This window comes from Sciurus vulgaris, assembly GCF_902686455.1.
Source record: "Sciurus vulgaris genome assembly, chromosome: X".
NCBI lineage: Eukaryota > Metazoa > Chordata > Mammalia > Rodentia > Sciuridae > Sciurus > Sciurus vulgaris.
In genome coordinates this window covers 86278391-86304566 of record NC_136471.1, presented here as the reverse complement: position 1 = coordinate 86304566, position 26176 = coordinate 86278391, and the positions used below count along the sequence as shown (strand labels likewise).

At 37.0% G+C, this 26176-nt stretch overlaps 1 protein-coding gene and 1 long non-coding RNA gene across 8 annotated transcripts in view; one reads left to right on the top strand and one right to left on the bottom strand.

The window, feature by feature from the left end:
- Window positions 1–26176, top strand: part of LOC306651493 — a 543249-nt gene that overhangs the window by 210126 nt on the left and 306947 nt on the right. The window lies entirely within an intron of this gene.
- The window catches only part of ARHGEF9 (Cdc42 guanine nucleotide exchange factor 9), a 267373-nt gene continuing 255007 nt past the window's right edge, over window positions 13811–26176 (bottom strand). For all 7 annotated transcript variants that reach the window (XM_079124084.1, XM_079124086.1, XM_079124089.1 and 4 more), the window contains 2 exons: window positions 21706–21774; window positions 13811–17124 (listed from right to left, as the gene is read on the bottom strand). In XM_079124084.1, coding sequence (XP_078980210.1) covers window positions 16943–17124; window positions 21706–21774 — 251 coding nt within the window. In that variant the 3' untranslated portion in view covers window positions 13811–16942. The remainder of the gene's footprint in view (window positions 17125–21705; window positions 21775–26176) is intronic.

Below are 26176 nucleotides of genomic sequence, written 5' to 3'. Positions count from 1 at the left end.
GTACCACATAGTAGCATCTAATTTGAAATAACACTATTTGTCTCTTTTTGCTTTTGTTGCTTGTGCTTTTGGGGAATTATCAAAACAATCCTGACACATTCCAATGTCTTAAAGCATTTCTCCTATGTTTTATGCCAGCATTTTCAGAGTTTCAGGCATTACAGTTAACTCTTTGATCCACTTTGAGTTCCTTTTGTATATGATTAGGGACAGGTGTTTGGTTTCATTCAATTTTCCCAAAATCAGTTATTGAAGAGACTATTCATTCTCCAATGCATGTTATTGGCAGCTTTATCAAAGATCACTTGGCTATAAAAGTGAATTAAATGTGAATTTAATTCCAGGCTCTCTTTTCTATCTTATTGATCTATGTGTCTATCCTTATGCCAAAATCACGTTGTTTTGATTACTAGATCTTTGTAGTATATTTTGAAGTCAGGTTATGCAATATTTCCTGGTTTTCTTCTTTTGCTCAAGATGACTTTATTTATTCATTTTCTATGGTTCCAAAGAAACTTGAGATTTTTTTTAGCTCTGTGAAGAATGTCATTGGTATTTTCATGGGATTTGCATTTAACTTGTAGATGACTTTGTGTAGTATGGACACTTTAACATTTATTTTTTCCAATCCATGAACACAAAAGATGTCTGTACATTTGTGTGTGGGTATCCTCTTGGATTTATTTCATCATGTTTTATAGTTTTCATTGTAGAAATATTTTGATTCTTTTGTTAAATTTATTCCTAGTTTTTTTTTATAGTAGAAGGGTTTATTTTCTTCATTCCTTTTCCAGATAATTCAATATTAGTGCAGAGTAACACAATTGATTTTTGTATGTTGATTTTATGTCTTTTAACTTTGCTGAATTATTTTATTCTAGTAGGATTTTTGAATATTTTTTTATTCTTTTTAATTATATATAACATTAGGATATACGCTGACATAATCACAAAAGCATTGAACACAACCTGCTCCAGTTCAGTCCCCAGCACTATCCTACCCCACCCAACTCCCTACACCTTTCCCTCCACTCCACCAATCACTCTTCAACCAATTTAGTTTTTTAATTAGTTTCCAGATACATCCAATACTGGGACCTACTGTACCACATCCACGCATACACATACAAAAGTCTGGTCAGATTCATTCCACTCTTCTTCCCTTTCCCTGCCCCTTCTTCCTCCTCAGTCCCCTTCATATGCTCTACTCACCTTTCCTCTATGTTTTTGAAATTATGTCCTTCCTTTTTCCCAATTTATCTCTCTCTCTCTCTCTCTCTCTCTCTCTCTCCTCTCTTCTAGTATTTTTTGAATGACGTTTTTGGGGTTTTCTATATATAAGTTCGTGTCGTCCACAAACAATAAAACTTGACTTCTTTATAATTTGGTTACCCTGTATTTCTTTATCTTTCTTGATTGTTAGGTCTTTGCGGAGGTTTCAGCCTGCATGGATGAAGGAAGGGTTAACTGCCAGAGGATGGCATGCCGGCAATAAATCAGTTAATTACCCATAAAAGTATCTAATCAATAAACACACAAGACCCAATATTCTCTTGGGGGCATGACAGATTAGGCCACACCAGATCTGGCCTCTAACAAGATGGAGTAGGCCAGCTCTTCTTTATTATATAGTCACACAGGTAAAGGGGCTCAAGATCCGGGAGGGGGCTTCTTCTGTGAGGAACAGGATGGGTTGGAGTGTTACCGAAGCCAATTGTTTAGGGAACTGGCACATCAATCAGATTGTAAGCCACTCCCACACAGGGCTATATACTTCCTAGGCAGTATATCATGGCTGCCAGTTCCTGGAGTCAGGCCTTTGTATCTCATGGCTCAACCAAATCTGATTCTGCTAGATATGGATGATTTTCCACAAGTCTTCTGGTATTATGTTGAATAAAATTTAAAGGAAATAAAGGGGAATCTTTACAGTTATTATAGACAAATCTTTCAAACTTTCCCTGTTCATCACGATGTTAGCTATGGGTTTGTTACATACTCTTTTATGTTGAAGTACCTTCCTTTTATACTTAATTTGTTCAGAGTTTTTATCATAATGGTATGCTTAATTCAATCAAATTCCTTTTCTGCATCTATTGAGGTGATCATATGCTTTTTCTCTTTCATTCTGTTGTGTGTGTTGAACCAATCAATATTACTTCCCTTGGATTGATCCCATTTGATCATGATGAATTGTTGGGAGCAGTGAATGAATCATTGCTTTGAACTGCCTGGAGACAGTGGTTGACACCTCTCTTGGAAATTTTTCGGTGGAAAGGTGCTGATTGAAAACTGCTCAGTTGATGGTGATGCCCTGTTAAGTGGGGGATTCTGTGTGAGTCATGGAATTTATTAGTTCAATAGCCTTGGGTTCAAATGCCAGCTGCCCGAAGGTAGAGATTTATGACTGTAAGCTGGTAAACCCTAATGGCACTGTTTTACCCACAATATTGGTTTGGTTTTTCTTGAATAAGCTTTCTCACAATAAATTCTTTGATGTTTAAACCTATATAATAAATGTGCTGAGCCTGCTGGTCTCTATCAGAGGCCAGCTTTCTGGCCCCACTTTCTCTTCTTTGAGTAGTTTTTCTGTTTTTTCCAATTCTCTCGATGCCTGGTTTGAGGAAACTGAGTAAACATCATGCTGGTTGTGACAGTGAATAATCTTTTTAAAAGTTGTTGGATATTATTTGCTTATATGTTTGAGGATTTTTGACTCTGTGTTCATAAAGAATATTGACCTGTAGCTATGTTTTTATTTTTTCTGAATCTTGTGTCCTTGTCTGGTTTTGGCATGAGGATAGTTAATGCTGGTCTCAGGGAATAATTTCTGAAGTATTCATCTCTCTTCAAGATTTGGAGAAAATTTAAATGAATCTGCACTACTTTCTCTTTAAAAGTTTGGTTGAACTCAGCAGTTAAACTATCTGGTCCTGGGCTTTTCTTGAATGGAAGCTTTTAATTCTTGTTTCAATTTCATTAATCATTGTTTATCTGCATATGTTTCCCCCTTCTTCATGACTTAGTCTGATAAAAGTGTATGTACCCAAGAATTTGTCAATTTCTTCTAGTTTATTAATTTTATTGGCATGCAGTTATTTATAATAAACTCTAGTAATGATCTGTGTAGTGTCAGATGTACTGTCTCCATTTTCATCTGATATTTTGAGGTTCTACTATTTTTATCTTTACCTAGCTAACTATTAATCAATTCTGTTTATCTTTTTGGAAAACCATCCTTTCATTGCATTTATTTTGCTTAACTTTTAGTCCATGTAATTTGTTTCTGCTTTGATTGTTATTATTTCTTTCCTTCAGCTAATTTTTTTTGTTATTGTCCTTGCTTCTTGAGATACAGCAGTACTTTGTTTATTTGAGATAAACAAACTAAAGTAGGTGTACTTCTTCATATTGTGTTTTCTTTTTAATTTTTTAATTATTTTATTTGTCCTAATTAGTTGTACATGACAGCAGAATGTATTTATGGGTCTTGCTATGTTTTGTTTCCATATTCTTTTAAGTATATTTTAAAATTTTCTTTCTTAACACAATGGTTACTCAGGAGGAAGTTATTTAATTTCCATTTATTTTTATAATTTTCAAAGTTTTTGTAATTTATTTCTAATTTTATTTTGTATATTCCCACCTCTTTTTATTTTTTATTTTGAGACATCATCTCACTAATTTTCCCATGTTGGACACAAACTTGCAATTCTCTTGCCTCATTTTCCCAAGTTACTTGGATTATAGTCATTTACCACTGTGCCCAGTTGTATTCAGAATAGTTGATCAATATGATTTCCAGTTATAACTTTTTTGGAGACTTGTGACTTATTTTTAAAATATTTTTTGCTTTATATACTTCAGTATTTTGTTGTTTAGTACACAAATATCATGACTACTACTTTCCCTCAATGGGTTGTACCTTTCTCAACATAAACTAGTTTTTACAATCCATGTTTTTAATGTTTTGATAGATAAATTATTATTTTCTCAACCAATATTGCCATTTCTGTTTTCTCTTTGTTGTTATTTGAGATTTCTGTAGTTGATTGTGGCTAGACATCCATGCCAATCTCCATCTATAATTCATTCCTATACCCTAGGAAACTGTGCAAATCAAGTTTCTGGGAATAAGGTGGATTGTAGAAATTAGATGCACTCACATAAAATTAGATGGTGAAGGTGAGGTAGAGCCACACTAAGATATGGCACTGATATTTTTCGAAAGTATGCCATATGAGTCTAATAGACATCCACAGTTGATATCCATAGGAATAAATGGTAGCTATTGCTAATTGACAGAATCTATAAAGAACTCAAAAAACTCTACACCAAGAATACAAATAATCCAATCAACAAATGGGCTAAGGAAATGAATAGACACTTCACAGAAGAAGATGTACAAGCAATCAACAGATATATGAAAAAATGTTCAACATCTCTAGTAATAAGAGAATTGCAAATCAAAACTACACTAAGATTTCATCTCACCCCAATTAGAATGGTGATTATCAAGAACATAAGCAACAATAGGTGTTGGAGAGGATGTGGGGAAAAAGGTACACTCATGCATTGCTTGTGGGGTTGCAAATTAGCGCAGCCACTCTGGAAAGCAGTATGGAGATTCCTCAGAAAGCTTGGAATGGAACCACCATTTGACCCAGCTATCTCACTCCTTGGCCTATACCCAAAGGACTTAAAATCAGCATACTACAGAGGTACAGCCACATCAATCTTCATTGCTGCTCAATTCACCATAGCCAGATTGTGGAACCAGCCTAGATGCCCTTCAGTTGATGAAAGGATAAAGAAACTGTGGCATATATATAAAATGGAATATTACTCCACCATGAAGAATGATAAAATTATGGCATTTCCAGGCAAATGGATGAAATTGGAGAATATCATGCTAAGTGAGATAAACCAATCTCACAAAACTAAAGGACGATTGATCTCGCTGATAAGTGGATGAGGACATATAATGGGGGGTGGGAGGAGTTAGCATTAGGGTTAGGGTTTGGTTTAGGATTAGGGATAAGGAGGGTGGTAAGAATGGAGGAAGAAAGGACTGTATAAAGGGAAAAGAGGGGTGGGAGGGTGGTTAGAAGGGAAAAAAATAACAGAATGAATTAAACAACATTACCCTATGTAAATTTATGATTACACAAATGGTATGCCTTGACTCCATGTACAAGTAGAGAAACAACATGTATCCCATTTGTTTACAATAAAAAATAAATAAATAAATAAATAAATGGTAGCTATGGAATTTTATGAACGTCTGGTGAGTGGATAGCAACAGGTCTACATTCGTTTTCAGGACGCGCAAGAGGAAAAATAGAGAGCTTCACATTTGTAATAAGCCATTGTTTTTCTCCTCTTTATGCACTTGGTGAAGAAACCTAAATTTAGCTATATGGTCTTCAACTTTAAGGTATACATGAATTACTCCAGTGTCTTGTTAAATGCAGGATCAGCATTTTTACAATTCTTCAGATGATACTCATTCTGCTGGTCCTTGGACCACCCTTTCATTAGCAGAATGCCTGGGATCATCAACTTTTCTCTTAGGTCCTATCCCTTATCTTTAAAAACTTCTGAACCAAATGTCCACATAGAGGTCTTCAGAAGCTACAATTTGAAGGTTGATGCAGTAGCAACTCATGGAACAGTGACACAGATCATAAGATCTTTCACTTTTCCATAGAAAACTTCATAGCTCAGTATCCTACCCAGCCCCTTCTGGAATTTGAGTGAAAGCTGAGCACTGTAGAGCAAATTGTCCAAACCACACACCAAGAAAGTCCTATTTTGTGGGATTGTGTAACTTGTATCTCAGAATTGTCTTTTTCCTCCTTATCAATTCAGTCCCATCTACCTACTATTTTTAAAAACTTCTTCGAACTTTCTGGTTTCTTTTTTGCAAATTTCCAGTATTGCTATCAACATATTTTCCTTCATATTGCTTTTGTCATTTCAGTGAGATTTGTAAAGAGTAGGGAGAAAAACATATGGGCTTAATTTGTCACATTTGAGCAGAAGTATTGCTTTGATTTTCATAGTAATCAAAGTCTCTCACTTGAGGCTTGAGGTCTTGAACTTCTATCATTACAACTTCCTTAACTTGTTAAAATGTAAGTTTCCTTTCTGAGCTATTGTCAAAATACTTAAAGCAGCCACCTAACTCCTTAAAACTCAACCTGGAATTAACAAAATAAATAGTTGGTTCTTTGAAAAAATAAACAAAATTGATAAACCCTTAGCCAAACTAAAAAAGAGAAAGAGAAAGAAAACCCAAATTACTAAAATTCAGAATGAACAAGGAAATATAACTACAGACATGCGGGAAATACAAAACATAATTAGAAGCTATTTTGAAAATCTATACTCCAACAAAACAGAAAATCTCGTAGACATCAACAAGTTTATAGAGACATATGAATTACCTAAACTGAACGAGGAGGACATACACAACTTAAACAGATCAATTTCAAGTAATGAAATAGAAGAAGTCATCAAAACCTTACCAACAAAGAAAAGTCCAGGACCAGATGGGTTCTCAGCCGAGTTCTACAAAACCTTTAAAGAAGAGCTCATTCCAATACTTCTCAAAGTACTCCATGAAATAGAAGAGAAGGGAACCCTCCCAAACTCATTCTATGAAGCCAATATCACCGTGATACCTACACCAGCCAGAGACACATCAAGGAAAGAAAATTTCAGACCAATATCCTTAATAAACATCGACTCAAAAATTCTCAACAAAATTTTAGCAAATTGCATACAAAAATATATTAACAAGATAGTGCACGATCAAGTGGGTTTTATCCCAGGGATGCAAGGTTGGTTCAACATCCAGAAATCAATAAATGTCATTCACCATATCAACAGACTTAAAGTCAAGAATCACATGATTATTTCGATAGATGCAGAAAAAGCATTTGATGAAACACAGCACCCCTTCATGCTCAAAACACTAGAAAAAATAGGGATAGTGGGATCATTCCATAACATTGTGAAGGCCATCTATGCTAAGCCCATGGCTAATATCACTCTAAATGGTGAAAAATTGAAAGCATTCCCCCTAAAAATTGGAACAAGGCAGGGATGCCCTCTTTCACCACTTCTATTCAACATCATTCTTGAGACTCTAGCCATAGCAATTAGACAGACCAAAGAAATTAAAGGGATATGAATAGGAAAAGAAGAACTCAAACTATCCCTATTTGCTGATGACATGGTTATATATTTAGAGGAACCGGGAAATTCCACCTGAAAACTTTAAGAACTCATAAGTGAATTCAGTAAAGTAGCAGGTTACAAGATCAATGCTCATAAATCCAATGCAGTTTTATACATAAGTGATGAATCTTCAGAAAGAGAAGTTAGGAAAACTACCCCATTCACAATAGCCTCAAAAAAGATAAAATACTTGGGAATCAATCTCACAAAAGAGGTGAAAGACCTCTACAATGAGAACTACAGTACACTAAAGAAAGAAATTAAAGAAAACCTTAGAAAATGGAAAGATCTCCCATGTTCTTGGATAGGCAGAATTAATATTGTCAAAATGGCCATACTACCAAAAGTGCTATACAGACTCAATGCAATTCCAATTAAAATCCCAATTATATACCTTACAGAAATAGAGCAAGCAATCATGAAATTCATCTGGAAGAATACAAAACCCAGAATAGCTAAAGCAAACCTTAGCAGGAAGATTGAAACAGGGGGTAACACAAAACCAGACCTTCAACTATACTACAAAGCAATAGTAACAAAAACGGCATGGTATTGGTACCAAAATAGACAGGTAGATCAATGGTACAGAATAGAGGACATGGACACAAACCCAAATAAATTCAATTTCCTCATACTACACAAAGGTGCCAAAATCATGCAATGGAGAAAAGATAGCCTCTTCAACAAATGGTGCTGGGAGAATTGGAAATCCATATGCAACAGAATGAAACTAAACCCATATCTCTCACCATGCACGAAACTAAACTGAAAATGGATCAAAGACCTTGGAATCAGACCAGAGACCCTGCATCTTATAGAAGAAAAAGTAGGACCTAATCTGCAACATGTCAGCCTAGGATCAGACTTCCTTAACAGGACTCCCATAGCACAAGAAATAAAAGCAAGAATCAACAACTGGGATAGATTCAAACTAAAAAGCTTTCTCTCAGGAAAGGAAACTATGAGCAACGTGAAGAGAGAGGCTACAGAGTGGGAGAATATCTTTGCCACTCATATTTCAGACAAAGCACTAATTTCCAGAACATATGAAGAACTCAAAAAACTCTACATGAAGAATACAAATAATCCAACCAACAAATGGGCTAAGGAAATGAACAGACATTTCACAGAAGAAGATGTACAAGCAATCAACAGACATATGAAAAAATGTTCAACATCTCTAGTAATAAGAGAAATGCAAATCAAAACTACCCTAAGATTCCATCTCACCCCAAGTAGAATGGTGATTATCAAGAACATAAGCAACAATAGGTATTGGAGAGGATGTGGAAAAAAGGTACACTCATGCATTGCTTGTGGGGTTGCAAATTAGTGCAGCCACTCTGGAAAGCTGTATGGAGATTCCTCAGAAAGCTTGGAATGGAAAGACCATTTGACCAGCTATCCCACTCCTTGGCCTATACCCAAAGGACTTAAAATCAGCATACTACAGAGATGCAGCCACATCAATGTTCATAGCTGCTCAATTCACAATAGCCAGATTGTGAAACCAACCTAGATGCCCTTCAATTGATGAATGGTTGAAGAAACTGTGGTGTTTTATACACACACACACACACACAGTGGAATATTACTCAGCCATAAAGAATAATAAAATTATGACATTTGCAGGCAAATGGATGAAATTGGAGAATATCCTGCTAAGTGATATAAGCCAATCTCAAAAACTAAAGGTCGAATTATCTCGCTGATAAGCAGATGATGACACATAATGGGGGGTGGGAGGGGGGTAAGAATGGAGGAAGGAAGGACTGTATAGAGGGAAAAGAGGGGTGGGAGGGGTGGGGAGGAAGGGAAATATAACAGAATGAATCAAGCAACGTTACTCTATGTAATTTTATGATTACACAAATGGTATGCCTTTACTCCATGTACAAACAGAGAAACAACATGTATCCCATTTGTTTACAATAAAAAAAACAGATTAATCTACAGCCAGTATTAAAACAATAAAAAATAAATAGAAATCTCAACCTGGAATCTTTAATTAAAGGCCTTACAAGGGAATCAGATGCATATAAGTGGCCCATATATTGCTTTCTGTTTCACTTTCCCTCCAGTGCATGTTTACTCGACTTATTACTGTCATCATTACACCTAACCCCAAGCAAGCGCTTTCTCCTTGAATGCTCTCATCCAAATACACAAAAAATAACCATGCCTATTAACTGATCATAGTAGCAATAGTAACAACAATATTGACAACAGTCTCCTTTCATCATTCTCCCTTTGTGGCAGGCCTATGCTAGGAACTTGGTACAAATTGTCTCATTAAGTCTTCATAGTTATCCTGAAGGACGGCTAATATTATTATCCTCATTTTAGTGAAAATGAGGTATAAACAGGCTAAATGACCTACCCAGGTAGCAAGTGCCAAGCTAGAGTCAGAATCCCGGTCTTGCTGAGCCTGGAGGCACAAATTTGTCAGTTTCACTAGAGCAAATATTAGTATATTCAGGTTCAGTTTTCTGTAATTGTACTGCCATTTTTTTCTGGTTTCCAATTTGAGGGACTGACATCTTTCCCAATAACTGAAATTAGCCAATTCCTCTACCTCAGGGGGCTTAGAGTCCATGACTCATAAGGAAAACAAACAATGAAAAAAACAGTAGATGGATCCCATTTGCCAAAATTGTTTCAGCCCATATTCCAGATATGTGCAATAAAAATACCAGATATATGCCTTAAAAGAACACTATAAGATGCAATACCAAAATGTTTTTATTTAATAGATTAAATTGGAAAAGAACAAATATGTATATGAAAGATAAGGTCTCTCTATATTTGTTTTATTTTCCCCCTTTCTTTTGTAAGTACAAAAGGAATTTATTGATGGAAAATTAGGTAGCTCAGAGACTTTCTGGGAAAGCTGGATAATTAGTCTTTTCAAACAGGCAGATACTCAAGGCATTCACGAATTTAGAGGAACAGCCCCAATATATCTCATGACCTAGCATTGTGAAATCACAACTGAATGTGGTGTTCCACAGCATTTGCTACTGATACCAACAGCAATGGATCTGGCTGACATTGACATGATGTGTGTTGCTGCCACTGCCAACATCTGCCAGTTCCATATTTAAACATATGGTTGGGTTCATCTGATTGACTTTTACTGCACCATAGTCCTATGATTTAGAGAGTGGGAAAAAGGATTGTTCAGCTTTGTCTCCTTCTTTAGCAGTCAGTGACTTCTCATATGGAAAAGATGGAAAGAGGCTCAAAAATACTTTAGCTTCTCATCTGGAGGATGGTGTTATTTCTGATGGTTTGCTGGCCAGGATGTTTCCCAGCCCATTTTTCACTTAAATGTGGCAATATGACTAATTCTTATGAATGGAATGGAAATAAAAATGTGGGTCAATGATGATATTAAGGATGGGGGTATTTTGTTCATTTTCTCCTTCTCTGTGACCTTGTATTGAAGAAGTACAGCTGCATCCTGGAAGAAGCTTGGAAACAGCTCAGCTCCGGATTTTCATAATTGTGCAAATGGGAAATAAACTTTTGAGAGCTGTGTACAGTTACTGTCATTATTAATTCATTTCTCTGCCTCACCCTCTCAGTCTTTATTTGTACTAACTATTGGAATTACTTTTGATACAATGGTACATTTAGGGATTGTTGTAAGTGTAGTTCTTTGAGTATTTTTAACAGTTATTGAACCTAAGGCTCCCAGACTTACAATTGGTTTCAGAAGTAAGGAAAGTCCTGGAGACCTCTAAACTTGACATTAGTGTCAGAAGGAAGAGTGGTCTGAGAAATTAATGTTTGGTGCAACCTATAGCATTGCCACAGTTTGGACTACCATGGCCAATCCTTTATTTTCCATTTGTATACTTCGTCACTATCCCTGCTACTGTGTTAATTTCTTACTTGCTCCTGTCATTGTTTAATAAAGTTCTAGATGTACACTTCTGGAAAGACAAACCTAATGCAGATATATACACCTTAAATTCCTGTATTATGGAGAAATCTTAAATTGCCTCAATTTCTTTTAGAAAATGTAAGTCCACATCTTCTTCTAAGCCTTACAAAATAAGAATTCCAGAAATAGAATACGTTTATAGATAAATTTATACACCAAATATCTCATGAATTTTCTATTAAATGAAAAAAATTATTTAAAAATGAGGGTGTTTATATGTGAATTTTCCTCTTAAGTTTTCATTTGCTCTGACCATTACAACATGGTAGAATTTGTCCTTATCTTTTGAGGAATAATTTAAATACCTTTGGGCTAGTCAGCTTTTCATTACTCTCACAAATACCTGAGAAAAACAATTCAGGGAAAACATATTTATTTCAGCTCGTAATTTCAGAAGTTTTAGTTGATGGTCTGCTGGCTTCATTGTTTTGTATATGAGGTAAAGCAGAACATCCTGGTGGAAAGGCATGGTGGAGGAAAGCTGCTCATCATGGCAGCCAAGAAGCAGAGTTGGGGAAGAATCTGGGAATAAGAAATACCATTCCAGAGCAAACTTCCAGTGACCTACTTCCTCCAACCATGCTGCACTGTCTAGTTTCTACAGCCTCACAGTAGTCCATCCATCTGCCAATGGATTAATACACTGACAAGGTCAGGGCCCTCATGATCCAATCATTTCCCCTAAATTCCAACCTGTAAACATTGCTGCATTGGGAATCAAGCTTTCAACACATGAGCCTTTGGGAGACATCCCAGATCCAAATAATAACACTCTGCTTTGGTACACATTTCCAATATTTATTAATGTCTAGTTCTCCTGTCCTTTGTGGGTTCATATGAAATTCACAAATTTCTGCTACTTTGAACTTGTGTGAAGTATATGACTATTTCTGGCCCTTTGGGCTGTGATTGAAAGCAGGGATAGATAATTTGTCAGTGAGATGAGAAACACTCTGGAGTTCTCTTTCCTGCTGTGTTGATTATGAAAATATGTGTTTAGATTGAGATGCAATAAGATAGAAGACATTCACAGCTCTTCCAGAGAGCCATCTGGATCCTATGGCACAATTTGAATGAGGAAGAAATAAACTTGTGTGTTAAGCTACTGAGATTTGGGGAACATAAATTACTCAATCATAATCAAATGTATTCTGACCAATAAAGAGATTTTCTTCAGAGTTAACAACTCTGTTCTCTGAATACAATCAGGTGCACATTCATACCTGTTATAGTCCATGTTTTATGTTGTCTCTAAACTTGGGGTGACTTGTAGTACCAAGATGGAGTATTTTAGTCATCTTAGTATCTTTAGTGCAGACTACCACAATACCTGGCACAGAATGGGTACCCAGGATATGTGGGTTGAATCTAATTCAGTTGACAGTAGGAATGTGGAGAGGCATAGCTGCTTATGAGATGGATGTAGCCCAGTCTAGGAACCTACCTTAAATGACACATTGGTGGACTTGAGTAGAAATGATAGAGGATTCAGAAGAACACAGGGCCACTCTATGCCCATGTGTCATCCTTTTTGCTCTTCTCCAAAAAATGAAAACACATTGTCTGAAACTCAAACTCCATTTGGTCACACCAAGACAGAAATGAAACAGAACCAGGAAACTGTGCTTCTAGGGACAGGAATCTTACTTCAAAACATCCTTCTCCAGCTGTGTTGAAAACACAACTGGTTTAATATACCTATGGCCAGGCACAACAGTTGTCTTGCAGGTTGAAGGACTTGTGGGAGGATACTTGGAAGTCCTATTTTGTAATCGTGGGTTTGCAGGTAAAGTTTTGGACAAGTAAGACATGCTGAAACAGCTTCATATCCTGATCAAGATAGAAATCTCTGTGAGCCACAGGTGAGTAGGTCAGTATGAATAAGGAAATCCCTAATGAACCAAAATCAAGTGTGCCAAGCAGCACAGTGGTGCCTTTAGTGACTTTAATGCTAAAGTAAGACAAAGTCCACATAAGAGACCTTACTTCTCTCCCCACAGACAAAAGGACCTGTGGCTGCCATTGCCTATTGAAAGCTTAGATTAGAAAACTTAAGAGGTAGTGCTACCAAGGAGAAAATGGGGAATGACATTAATTGACCTGAAACAGTAATGCCACTTTACCCCCTCTGAGGGACAGATAATTAAAGATTCTACCACATAGGAGAAAAGACCAAAGTCTATAAGAAGTAACTTGGAATGGGGGATTCCTAAGTGATATGTCCTTTGTCTGGGTTCAGAAGGCAACTTTTAAGCTCCTGTGAATTCCCAAGGCAGATATTAGACTTGTAGCTGCAAGGAAAAGGAATGAGGTAAGGAATAGTCTAAGTTTTATAAAAAGGCCAATTGACATGAAAGAAAATGCCATTCATAAAAACATTTGAAGTGCCTCTGGTTACAGGTTAAAATTAGGTTCTTGTGGTCTAATCTTCCAGAAAGGACATATCAGGTCACAGAAAATCCTTGGGATGCCTAAAATGAAACATCGGGGCAGGAAGGTCAAGGCTTTTGAGGTAATCTGTCCCAAACCAGGAAAATTCCCTTTATTTTGCAATTGGCAAAAAAATATACACACATTCACACGCACAAAACGGCACGAGAACTGTGCCTGAAGGTATCTTTTTTACTTCTTTTATTGAACTCCATAAATATTTTCATAAGGCTTTGTGTCATTACAACATCTTGTTTTGTTATTAAACATTTTTAACACACAACTTTGACACTTGTTTGACAGAGTCAAACAGTCAGATAATAGAAACAAAAGAATAAACTGGCAAATGCAGAGCAGTAGGGGTAATCAAAATCACTGTTGCCCAACTATTCACCCCAGCCCACCCCACCCCCAAAGCACTAAAAGATCACTATTTGGCTTCACACTAGAATTGTTAGAACTCTCTTGTTGCTGTCCTTAATAGATCCTTTAAAGATATACACATATAGAGAGGGGGAGAGAAGGAGGGAGAGAGAAGAGTTTAATTTCTGTATTGGGACCTCCCCAAAGCAGGGTCCATAGAACATACTAGGAAAGCCTTTTACAAAGCAAATCCAGGCCTAACCAAGTTGAGGAAAGAGGAGCTCAGGGCCATGCAGAAACAGGAGAATTACAGAGTTCGTGGGGTAGTGCTGCTGTAGGGATACAGTAGATTTAGATATTAAGCCAAGGTTATTATGGGCTCCCTCTGGGGCTTTTGGCCACTGGTCTGCTTTGCTGCTATAAGTAGGGGAAACATTCCAATCCATGGAGAGATTTTTTTTTCTCCATAAAATACTGGCATTTGATAAGGCCAGTGAGCTGGGTAGAGTAGAAGGGGGGGTGAGAGGTGGTATCCCTGATCCTAGAGCCCTGGGTACAGATCCCAGGGAGGGGAAGGAGAAGAGTGCCTGACCCACTCATTTGGTAGGTAGGTGCTACAGGCTCAGAGACTTGTCCAAGCATCCCCTCATGATGTGGCCCTAATCCGTGGAGAAGCATGTCAAGGCTGAGCCTAGTAAGGAGGAGTGGAAAGTAGGAAAAGGAGGCACACAAAGGGGAGGCCTACATAGCAACTGAAATATGCTTTGTTTGCAGAGAGGACATTTTAGCCTGGGTGCTGGGCACCAGGGTCCTTGACAAGGGGGCTTAAGCAGGTAGGTCATGTGCTGAGTGTAGTGGCCAGTCCCGAGCCCTGGCTCTTAGCTCAGCTCAGATTCATTCATGCCTTAACTCTGCAAGTCTGTCTTGGCTGTGGTGAAATGGAAATTTCAACAACTTGTAACTTGATTCTTACAGGGGAAAACTTCCTAGGTTGTGCAGGGTCTGGACTGGGTAAGGAGACACAAAGCAGTGACCAAGTCAACTATGCTGAAGCCCTCATGCAGCCTTGGCTGCTGCTTGGTAAGATGAGGTCCTTTTGTAATGAAGTCTTCTCCCATGAGTTCCAGGACAGACTCAATCACCAGATTCCTGGTTACAGAGGCTTTCCATAGTAGGGCCCATTTTATTCCTTTGTATCCCATTACCCTTGCCATTCAAAGTCTATCCATGCAAAGGGCCATGTGGGGAGGAAGAACAGATACTCCTACACCCACAGGGATCCTTCTTATTTGTGGGAGTACTTAGTTCTCTCTAAGTGGAAAGCCCCTACAAGAAATGATTCTGAGAAGAGCATCTCTGACTTGGACCCTTTGTCCACAGGGAAAAGTGTTCCTGGGCCCCTCACTCATTTGCTTCAAATGTCCTGGGATAGGAGGATATTAGAAACAGGGCCTTTTTTGTATGCCATAACTGTTTTAACTATGTCAACACTAGTAATCCTCTGGTGCCAGGAAGGAAGGAGAAAGAAGAAAGACAGGTAAACTGGAAGAAGGGAGCCAGGGTAGATTGTCCATGCAATCTGGTAACAAAGGGGAAGCCTTACACAATTGGGGTGGTAAGAACTACGGGTCAGTATCTTAGATGAAGGCTCTCTCTTTCCATGCTCATCCCTGTTTTTTCTTGTAAGATATTCTATCAGCCTTAGATTCTGTCCAGGTTAATAATTTAAAGGCAGCTGATGATCTTGGTCAAGTAGGTTCTATCTTGAACCAATCTATAGACTCCTATCAATGCTGCCTTAAAATCTGCAAATGGGAGCAGGGATGACCAGAACACTGAACTGATTGTTATAGGGAGCCCTGCCTTACTTTAAACCTACTTGGTACTAAGGGAAAGGAATGAAGATATCTCCTTCCCCCAGAAGGCAGAGTCTCAACCTTTTTGCTTCTAGTTCAGATCTTCTATTGGGCTAGAGGGGAGACAGGCCTAAAAGGAGATTTCACTATAAAGGGGACTTGAAAAAGACACTAATTGGCCCAAACTAACTCCCAGATGCACAACTGCAATGATACAGCAGATCTGCAATATGGGAACCCCCAGTGCTAGAAGAAATAGCCCAAATGAAGAATGTTCCCTGAAGAGATGCTCCCTTCCTTGTGTTTTGTTCTGTGTCTCTCCACAACACCTAAAACACAGTGAAAGCAATAGAAATACCAAGCAGTTATGTCACAGGGCACAATAAAGCATGTCCAGACTGGCACAACTGTGGACAGAGGTTGCTAGGAAAAGGCTGTTTGGGGCAACTGCAGGGCTACAGGAACATTTGCAGATGGTTGGTTGAGGGAGAGGAGATGGGAATCCTCCCCTTCCTCAGTGAGAAGTGAAAGATGGAAAAAAAGAAATTCCAAACCCACCATATCAAATAAAATTCAAAACTCATCAGCATTGGTATCATCAGATAAGAAATACAAGTACATCTATGGTAATAATGACAAGTCAATGAATCACTCACAGAGGAGCAGAGATTATCTTAACAGGAAAAAAAAACAAATAGAAATGTTAATTTTTGAAAGAAAAGGGAAGGGGAACAGGTTAAGAGCTGAAAACTTTTAAGAAGGGAAAAGGTTTGGAAGTCATTTGTACCTCTTCCTACCAACTACAGATTTCACTTTCCCAAAACAACAGAAAAAGTTTTTGGTCCTTCTCTGTGTGTGTGTGTGTGTGTGTGTGTGTGTGTGTGTGTGCGTGCACATGCACACATACACACATGCCCACACACACACATGTGTATACTCAGGGTCTGTGTGTGTATATATATGTTCACATATTATATATATATATATACACACATATATATATATATAAATTTTTCAACAGTGCTTCTCCGAAAAAAGGTCCATCTATAAATATAATTTTATTTACTTTATTTTAAAATTATCTGCCTCCCTGTAGGTATTATTTTTTGAAGGGGGTTAACCTGCTGAAGTTTTGCCAGAATGGTGACTGGCTGCGCTTGGGTTCGGTGAACTCAAAGACTTGCGACTGAGCGATGCCATCAGGGACCAGGTACTGGCCCTGGCTTAATGGGTCCTGTGGTGGTGGGTAGGAAGGAGGAACTGAGCGGGCAGAGTTGACACCTAGGAGATCAAAGGGAAAGATTATAAGCTAAGTACCAACAGGGTTCTGAAATCGCCCAATAACCACCCTAGGCAGACAATTCACAGTAGAAAAGTTTCAAGAGGGGTGAAATGGTATAGACTGAGTGTCCTTAATCTGAAAATCTGAAAAGCTCTGAAATCCACAACTTGCCAGCATTCAAAAAATTTCAGATTTCCAAGCATTTCAGATTTCAGAATTTTGGATTAGAGGTATTTAATCAGGAAATAAAATGCAAATATTTCAACCCCCCCCCAAAAAATGAAATCTTTAAATATTCTGGTCCCAAGCATTTTACATTAGGATATTCAACCTGTCTTGCAAACCATTCCTCTCCCCATTAGATTTTGGAGTGGTGTGTCTATTAGTGCAACACTGCACTCTTCTCCATCAAATCAAGTATTACTAAGAAATTTGGGGTGTTACCATTAGCCATTTTACAAATCAAACTACTGAGACCCGAAGAGAAATGTCATATCCAAGGTCCCACAGTAAATTAGTAATAAAGCAAGAGCTAGAACTCATATTCTTTGACTTCTCAGTTCAGAGTTCTTTCTAAGAGACCATAATCCCTTATGCAGGGTTTGGTCCTACAAAGAATAAAATAATTTCCAGGCTGGGGCTGTGGCTCAGTGGTAGAGCACTAGGCCAACACATATGAGGCACTGGGTTCGATTCTCTGCATCACATATAAATAAATGAATACAATAAAGGTCCATCAACAACTAAAAAAAATTTTTTTTTAAATAATAATAACTTCCATTTAATTCCAAAGGACTTTGGTTTTCTCCCTTTCTAACTCCCCCTGGAGTTGTCAAAAAAGCCTGGTTAGAAAATACTGACTTCAAGGAAGATCTCTGGGGGGTTATGGTTTTCTAAAAAGTAATTTAGTTTTTTGCTCTGGGTTGAAAGTGACAACCCTGCATTTAATAGGTAACTGACATTAATAATTGAGGGTAAAATTAATCTCATCATGAGAAGATACAATCACGGAAATCAAGGAAGAAATGGAATATATTTGTGCTCTTTCAAAGCAAACAGTTTCAATGACACTAAGATTAAAGATCTTCTCAACTTTTGTAGGTGGGTTTGCAACCATCAAACCAAAGTCCACATTAATGGAGTATTCCAGGAACCAAAGTAGCCTGAGGTCAAAGTTTAATTCTGATATATATCCAAAGCAAAATGAGATGAGGCCAACAACATGATTTAGACATGCCAGGAAGGCCTCTCTATTGCTTATAAATGCCTTCCTCATCGCTACTTAGTCTCTAAAATTCCAATGTTATAGCTTCTTGTTTCCTTTTGCTAGATGACATGATCCTATTACCCTAGAGGCAGTGTCATATTAAGCCATTATCAGCCATTGGCACTTCAGTGGAAAGGATAATGCTCCTTTTTTGTGGTGGGGGTGACTGGGAACTGAACTCAGGGGCACTTGACCACTGAGCCACATCCCCAGCCCTATTTTGTATTTTATTTAGAGACAGGGTTTTACTGAGTTCTTAGGGTCTCACTTTTGCTAAGGCTGACTTTGAACTAACAATCTTCTTGCCTCAACCTCCTGAGTTGCTGGGATTAGAGGCAGCCCAGCTCATGTTCTTTTTTAAGAGTCAGTTTTGAGCCCTAAGCAACTCAGCAAGAACCTGTATCTAAATAAAAAATATAAAAAAGGGCTGGGAATATGGCTCAGTGGTTAAGCACCCTGAGTTCAATCTCCAGTACCAAAAGAAAAAAAAGAGTCAGTTTTGAAAAGCAGTAAATGGGAGAAATGTATTGGATACCAACAGATAATATGGACATACTAGGGAGGAAGGTCTAATTTTATCAGTTTTTGATTTTGTGCTTCGAGCTTTTGGTGCCAAATTTAAGAACTCCTTGGCCTAACCTAGATCCTGAAGACTATATTTTTTCTACTAAATTTTTGCACAGGGCGTGGTTTTATTTTGAAGTTCCCTTTTTGCCTGTGGAATTCCAATTGCTTCAATACCATTTCTTGAAAAGGTTATTCTTTCTGCACTGAATTTTACTGGTTCCTTTGATAAAAATTAGACATATTTGTATAGGTCAATTTCTAGGTTCTGTTCCATGGATCTAAAATGTCTATGCCTCTGCCAAAATTACATTGACTTGGTAACTATAACTATATAATGAATGTTGAAAACAGGTAAATTGATTATCCTCACTTTATGCTTTCTCAAGATGGTTTTAGTTATTCTTGGGTGTTTAGTTGATTTTGAGCTGGGCCTAAACCTCTAGAGGAGATAAAGTCATGATCATATCCTTGGGCGTTTCTGTGTTGATAAACTCAATTGGGTTGCTGAACCAGAATATAGTATCTAACTTCCAGGAAGTTATATGTCATTTCTTGAAACCAAGTCAGTGAGAAAGGCAAAGGTTAAAAAAAAAAAAAACCCTTTGATAGTAAAGCTAGATCAATCAGTTCCTCTTTGCTATTCTCCCAGCTAGACTTCCCTCCCCAAGTGAAATACACTGAGTTGATAATGCCCCATGGTGTTACAGATGGAGTTGAAAAGGATCATTGGAGTAATTAGTCATCCAAAGGCATTGGCATTGGAACCACCTTAAAAATGCCTTCTTGTAATGTCTAGGGAGGGGTCAATGGGAGGGAAGAATGCTAGCATTCCTGTGTGTCTGAAAAAACCTCTTTATGTTCTTCCACATCTATACTAAAACCATTGAATTACTAGATTTGATATTCAATTCCACTTATGTAGATCCTTTGAGTCTCAAGAAATGTATCAATCACCATAGCCCTGGACTAGGAAGCTCTTGAAGACTGAAAATAGAATGAGAAGAGGATCATATGCTTTCCCAAAGCTTTATGAGTTTCTTTAAATATTTTAGAATTTCTTTTAAGGTAAGAAAACAGGGTAAACCAGTGTTGAAGACACTGGAATTTGAGGACCTGAGAGGGACAGTCTGGAGACTAGATAGGGTAAGGGAGGAATCTGACCCAAAGACTTAGTATGATTTAGGACTGTCTTCTGGTTGGTTATCTTATGGGTATTCCTGTGTTTGAAATATTCTCAGTGAAAATACCAGTCAGTCACAGATATGCTTGAGGGAACCTGGGCTGGGGATAAAGGAGTATCAATCTATCATCTCCATGATTGTCTGTGTGCTAGGGACAGTAGAGTGAGAGAAGTTCAGAAGGTGAGAGCCTTCAGGGATAGAAGCAATCTGCTAGGACAGTATCCCTTTTGTATCCTGAGGGCTCTCTAGCTAGCTGGGACTCTTTATTGCTCAAATTTCTATCTGAGGAAGAGGTCATTCTTTCACAGAGTTCCCCTGTAAATACAGACAAGATCCTTATTAACTCCAGGTTGCTATACAACATCTCTTATATTTTAACTCTAAAATGGTTGACTGCCTTTAATTCTTAAAAGCAATTAGTTTTCCATGACAAAGGAAGATCCAATGAAGGCCACCCAAGAACAGTAAGTAATAAAAGGAGTTCAAAGGAAGGCATGCCTATCTAGTCAGAGGGGCCTGGTTAGGTGTATTACTTAATTGAGAATCAGAGATTCACAGGCACTAAATCTCCTCAAAGAGAGTTTCATTGGGAATAATTATAGGTGCTTTATATGGTTGCTTGAATTTCAGGCAACTTAAATCTGATAATTTTGTAAGGTGACTAATTCAAAACCAGAAGGCCCACTGAGAAAGCAGAAGGGTGGGTCTAGGAAAAGTGAGGTTTCATTAAGATGGCCCACCCCTGGGACAGAGTCAACAGCACTCAGTAACAGACATAGCTCTCAGTAATTGAGGAGAGGCAATAAATTGAGCTTTTCTTTCCCAGCAAGAGTATGAGATGGAGAGGACTCAAACTCATTTAGGTTCAGAGTCATTTCACTTTGAAAACCCTTAATTTCTACATCTAAGAAATGGAGCTAAATAGGGTCCATCTTAGGGTTGCCATAAAGATGAAATGACAGAAGTTATATGAAGAAACAGATACTGAACAACTCCAATAAGCAGATGGCAGTTCCTTCCTTTTGATCAGCCGAACATTTTAGTTTTGTTTTCGTTAATGATAAAGAGAAAATAAAGCTTTATTTCAGATTTAAATTGATTTTCTGTACATTTTTCTTTTTTAAGTACTTAGTTAAGTTTAAGGTTCTCCATTCTGATTTGGGACTCCTGATTTGACAAGTGTCCCCAGACCAGGGAAAGAAAGTTGAATACATAATCCTATATGTATATATTTATTAAATGTTATATACATCTGCTATTGTTTTTCTGTCTCTAAATTATTAAAGTTTCTTATATTTTTAAATGAAAATTAAAAATGTTTTGTTTTTGTACCCAGTGAATTTTCTTTGGATGTAACTACCCTATACCATTCACTACTGAGTGTTAAAACTTTAAGACAATTTACTACCTGTTATCAGGGACACTAGGGAAACGGAAAGCTATCTGAGCACTCCAAATGAACCCCAGCATGGAAAGGGAACTAGGGCTATGAAAGAATACAGCCTATGTCTTCCTAAGTCTCACACAGAAAATGAGTGGGGCTAAGTGAATAAAAATCAATTTACCTTTTTGCTTAGGAACTTTTCTCACAGTCATTGCAGCCTGCCTTTTCTGATTTTCAGAAATTTCAAAGCCTAAAAAAGAGAAAGATTGTTATCACAAATATATTCCTTTCTTTAATGTATAAAATAAAACAGCTTTTATGGAAAAACTACTTGGTAAGATTTATATCTGTTTTTATCATATGTTCTGAAACACAAGGTCCTTTATAGGACATTCATTAGAAAGTTGGATAAAGTCTTAGGAATATTTCCTTCAGGTATATACCTAGTTGCGGGATTGCTGGATCATAGCAATTCTAGTTTAAATTTTTGAGGAACCTCCATACTGCTTTCCATGATGGCACTACTAATTTACATTCTCACCAACTGTGTGTAAGAATTCCCTTTCTCTGCCTTCCCAACAGAATCTGTTATTTTTCTTTTTGATAATAGTCAAACTGAGATGAGGTGATTTCTCATTATGGTTTTGATTTGCATTTTCCTGATGATTACTGATGTTGAACATTTTTTCATAAGCCATTTGAATGTTTTCTTTTAAGAAATGCCTACTCAAATCTTTAGCCCATATTTTAACTGAATTATTATGATTTTTTTACTATTGAGTTGACTTCCTTATAAATTCTGAATAAAAATACCTTGTCAGATGTATAGTTGGCAAATATTTGTTCCCATTCTGTAGTTTGTCTCTTGGCTCTGTTGGTTGTTTCTGTTGTTATGTAGAAGCTCTTAAATTTGCACGTAAAAGAGACACCTGCTCTCATGTGTTTACTGCAGCACTATTCCAAACAGCCAGGATATGGAATTAACCTAAATGTCCATCAGTGAATGAATGGATAAAGAAAATATGGCATATATACATAATAGAATGCTAGTAACCCATAAAAATGATGAAATCCTGTCATTTTTGACAGAATGGCTGGACCTATAAGACATTATGTTAACTGAAACAAGTTAGGCACAAAATGATAAACAGCATGTGATGCCCTTCATATCTAAAATATCTTAACCTCATGGAAGCTGAAAGTAGAAAAGTGGTAACCAATAATTGGGGAGAATAGGGGGGAGGGACAATGTGGAGAGGCTGATAAATGGGCACAATTTATAGTTAGATAGGAAGATGAAGTTCTGATATTCTACAGAACTGCATATATTTTTGTTTATGAACATATACAAAAGTGCATTGTATATATCAAAATATATGAGCATTTTGAATGTTCTTGCCATAAAGAAATAAAAAAAGTTTAAGGCGGTTCAATAGGCTAATTACCCTGAGTTGGTCATTACCCAATGCATACATGAATCAAATATCAAAATGTACTTCATAAAAATATATAAATATCTTGTCAATAGAACAACTAAAAACAAGACTTAGCAACAAAACTGCATATCACATAATATGATGGTAAAAATATTAAGAACATAGGTTAAGAGACTGTTAAATGGAGAATGTTTAAATAAAGTATGGTGTTAAATGGAAGAAACATAACCAAAAGCAAAAATACAAGGGGAAGGAATAATGAGTTAAAAGATAAGCGACTTAGAACAGAAAATGTATATAGAGAAATGTATATAGAGAATGTATATAGAGGAAGGAAAACACTAAATAGTAATAATAAAAAATAATAGAGACATGTCCTGCTGGGACAGGTGAGAAGGGGTGCCATAATAAAGAGAAAATAAAGAGAAAGAATTGATAAAATTACTTTGAAAACAGAAGAGAATTTTAGTCTAAACTGATACAAAAGCTGCACAGTAGGCTGGTAGGGGGGCAATGTTTCACTTTCCTTAATTTTTAAGTGGAATACAATGACAAGCAGCCATTTATGAAGGTCATGTCTTAGCTAGCAACAGGAGGAAAGTTAAACTCCAGCTTCTTCTCATTCTTGTTCTTGCAGCAAGATCTGGCAGGGGAAAATAACAGAATTATATACAGTGAGGCTGCAGTGAGCTGGGAGTAGAGTCATGGTGAGAAAGGAGCTGTGACTGTGGCAAGGGCAGAACTGGGGCAGGGTACACTCCTTTACCCAGGCTCAAGGACACACACAGCCACTGTTCAGGTGGAACATGCCCCACCATCACCTACTTCAAGTGGGCAGAGGACTGTTTAGTGAGTGAACTCATACAAAAAATTTTAGGACTACCTTAGTGGAGGTCAAGGTGAGATGTGTTAACAGCGTCAGGTACAGACATTATCCTGCAAGCATATAGTCATTGCCAGTACCAGGGTGGGTTTTGGCCTTTGGGCTGCACAAATTTTGGGCCATCAGAGAAATCTCTGGCATTTGGTCTGACAAGAAGTTATTATGCAGAGCAGAAGAGGATACAGTCCTAGACATGAGGAGGCATCATAGTTGCCCCCACCACATCCAGAGATTTTCAGAGGTCACACAATGGTGGGCTTGAACATTTGCCACATCCCCAATACCTCATGGATTCCTAATCCCAAAGTTCCCTGGAGACTGAACATAGCACTTTGGATGTTTTAAGTGAGTGTTTTAATGCTAAAATAAACCTAAGGCATGGGGAATACTATAAGGAGAAAGCAGCTCAATAAAAGGTTCTTAAAGAACAATGGAAGAGATAGTCTTCCAAACAGATACACAGACATCAACACAGAAATATAAATTCACAACTCCCTATTACTGAATCCATGGACACTGAAGTGAAGAAAATACCTGCCAAAGAAGTTTAAAAGCTAATTTTTCAAGTGATCAATGAATTAAAAGAAGTACTGTGGAAGGAACTAATACAGACAATACAGGATATGAAAGACCATTTCAATAAAGAGATTATGGAAAAGAATCAGATATTTTATAAATCAAAGTCACAATGGGTCAAGCTAAAAGCTCAGTTTGAATGTCCCTCCAATACACTAGATCAAGTAGAAGAAAGAATTATAGGGCTTGAGGACAAGGGTCACACACTTGAATATTCAGAGGAATAATAAAAAAAATAGAAACTATGATCAGACTATACAAGAACTATGGAGCAACATTAAGAGACTTAAACTAAAGCTCATAGGTATTGAGAAAGGACAAGAGATAGAGGCTAATGGCTCTGTAAATGGATTCCATGAAATAATAGCAGAAATTTTCACAAACCTTGGGAATGCAATGGACATTTGTATAGTGGAGGCATTTAGAAACCTAAATAGACAAAACCAGAAAAGACCCTCTCCACAACACATCAGAATTACATTACCAAAATCCAGAATAAAAAAGAATTTTAAAGATTGCAACAGAGAAACACCAAGGTACTTATAAAAAGCAAATCAATCATAATGACAACAGAAAGTTCAATAGAAACTCTGAAGGCCAGAAGGTATGGGAATGATATACTTCAGCTCTTAAAGAGAAATTGCCAACATGGGTTGCTATATCCAGCAAAGTTATCCTTCAGAATACAATAAAAAATAAAACTCTTCAAGAGAAGCATAAGCTAAATATATGTACATCCAGTAATCCAGCATCACAAATGATACTGAAAGGAAAAGTACACAGAAGATTTAAAAAAAAAAAACCCTGAAAACATTATAAGAGAAAATAAGCAAATGAGAATTAGAATTGAACCAAACATCAGAAATAAAATAAAATTACACAAAGCAATACATACCTCTCTATATTATCACTAAATGTATATGGTCTCAATTCTCCCATTAAAAGACAGAGTATGGCAAATTGGATTACAAAATGATACCAGCAACATGTTGCATATAAGAAGCACACCTCATTGGCAAAGATACACAGACTGAAAATGAAAGGAGTAAATTGATATTACATGCAAATGGAAGTCTGAGAATATCAGTACCTACTCTCATTCCAGCAAAGCAGACTTCAAGCCAAAATTAATCAGAAGAGAAAGATAAGGTCACTACCTATTAGTAAAGGAAACAAACAATCAAGAAAATATAAAAATTGAAAATATTTATGCCCTGGATATCAGTGTACCTAATCTCATAAAACAAATACTAAATGACACAAAGGCTCATACAGCACCCCTTAATATCCTAGTGGGTAACATTAACACACATTTCTCACTAACAGGTGATCCAAACATAAGAAGAAGATACTAAAGGGTTAAAATATACTAAAGGTCAAATGGCCTTAATCAGCATTAACAGAATATTTCATCAAACCATAGCTGAATATAGGTTATTTTCAAGTACTCATAGAACATTCTGAAAAGATAAATCATATATTAGACCACAATGGAAGTTTTAGCAAATACAAAAAAAAAAAGTTGAATAATGTTTTGCATGGTATCAAAGAATAATGGAATGAAACTAGAAATCAACAGGCAGGAAAACTACAGAAACTATACAAATAGTTGGAGATTGAACAATACATGTTTGAATGATGAATGAATCACTGAGGAAACTGGAGGAGAAATTTAATAATACTTAAAATCAAACAAGAATGTAAATACAAAATGCCAGACTATCTGGGACACAGAAAAAGATAGTTCTAAGAGGAGA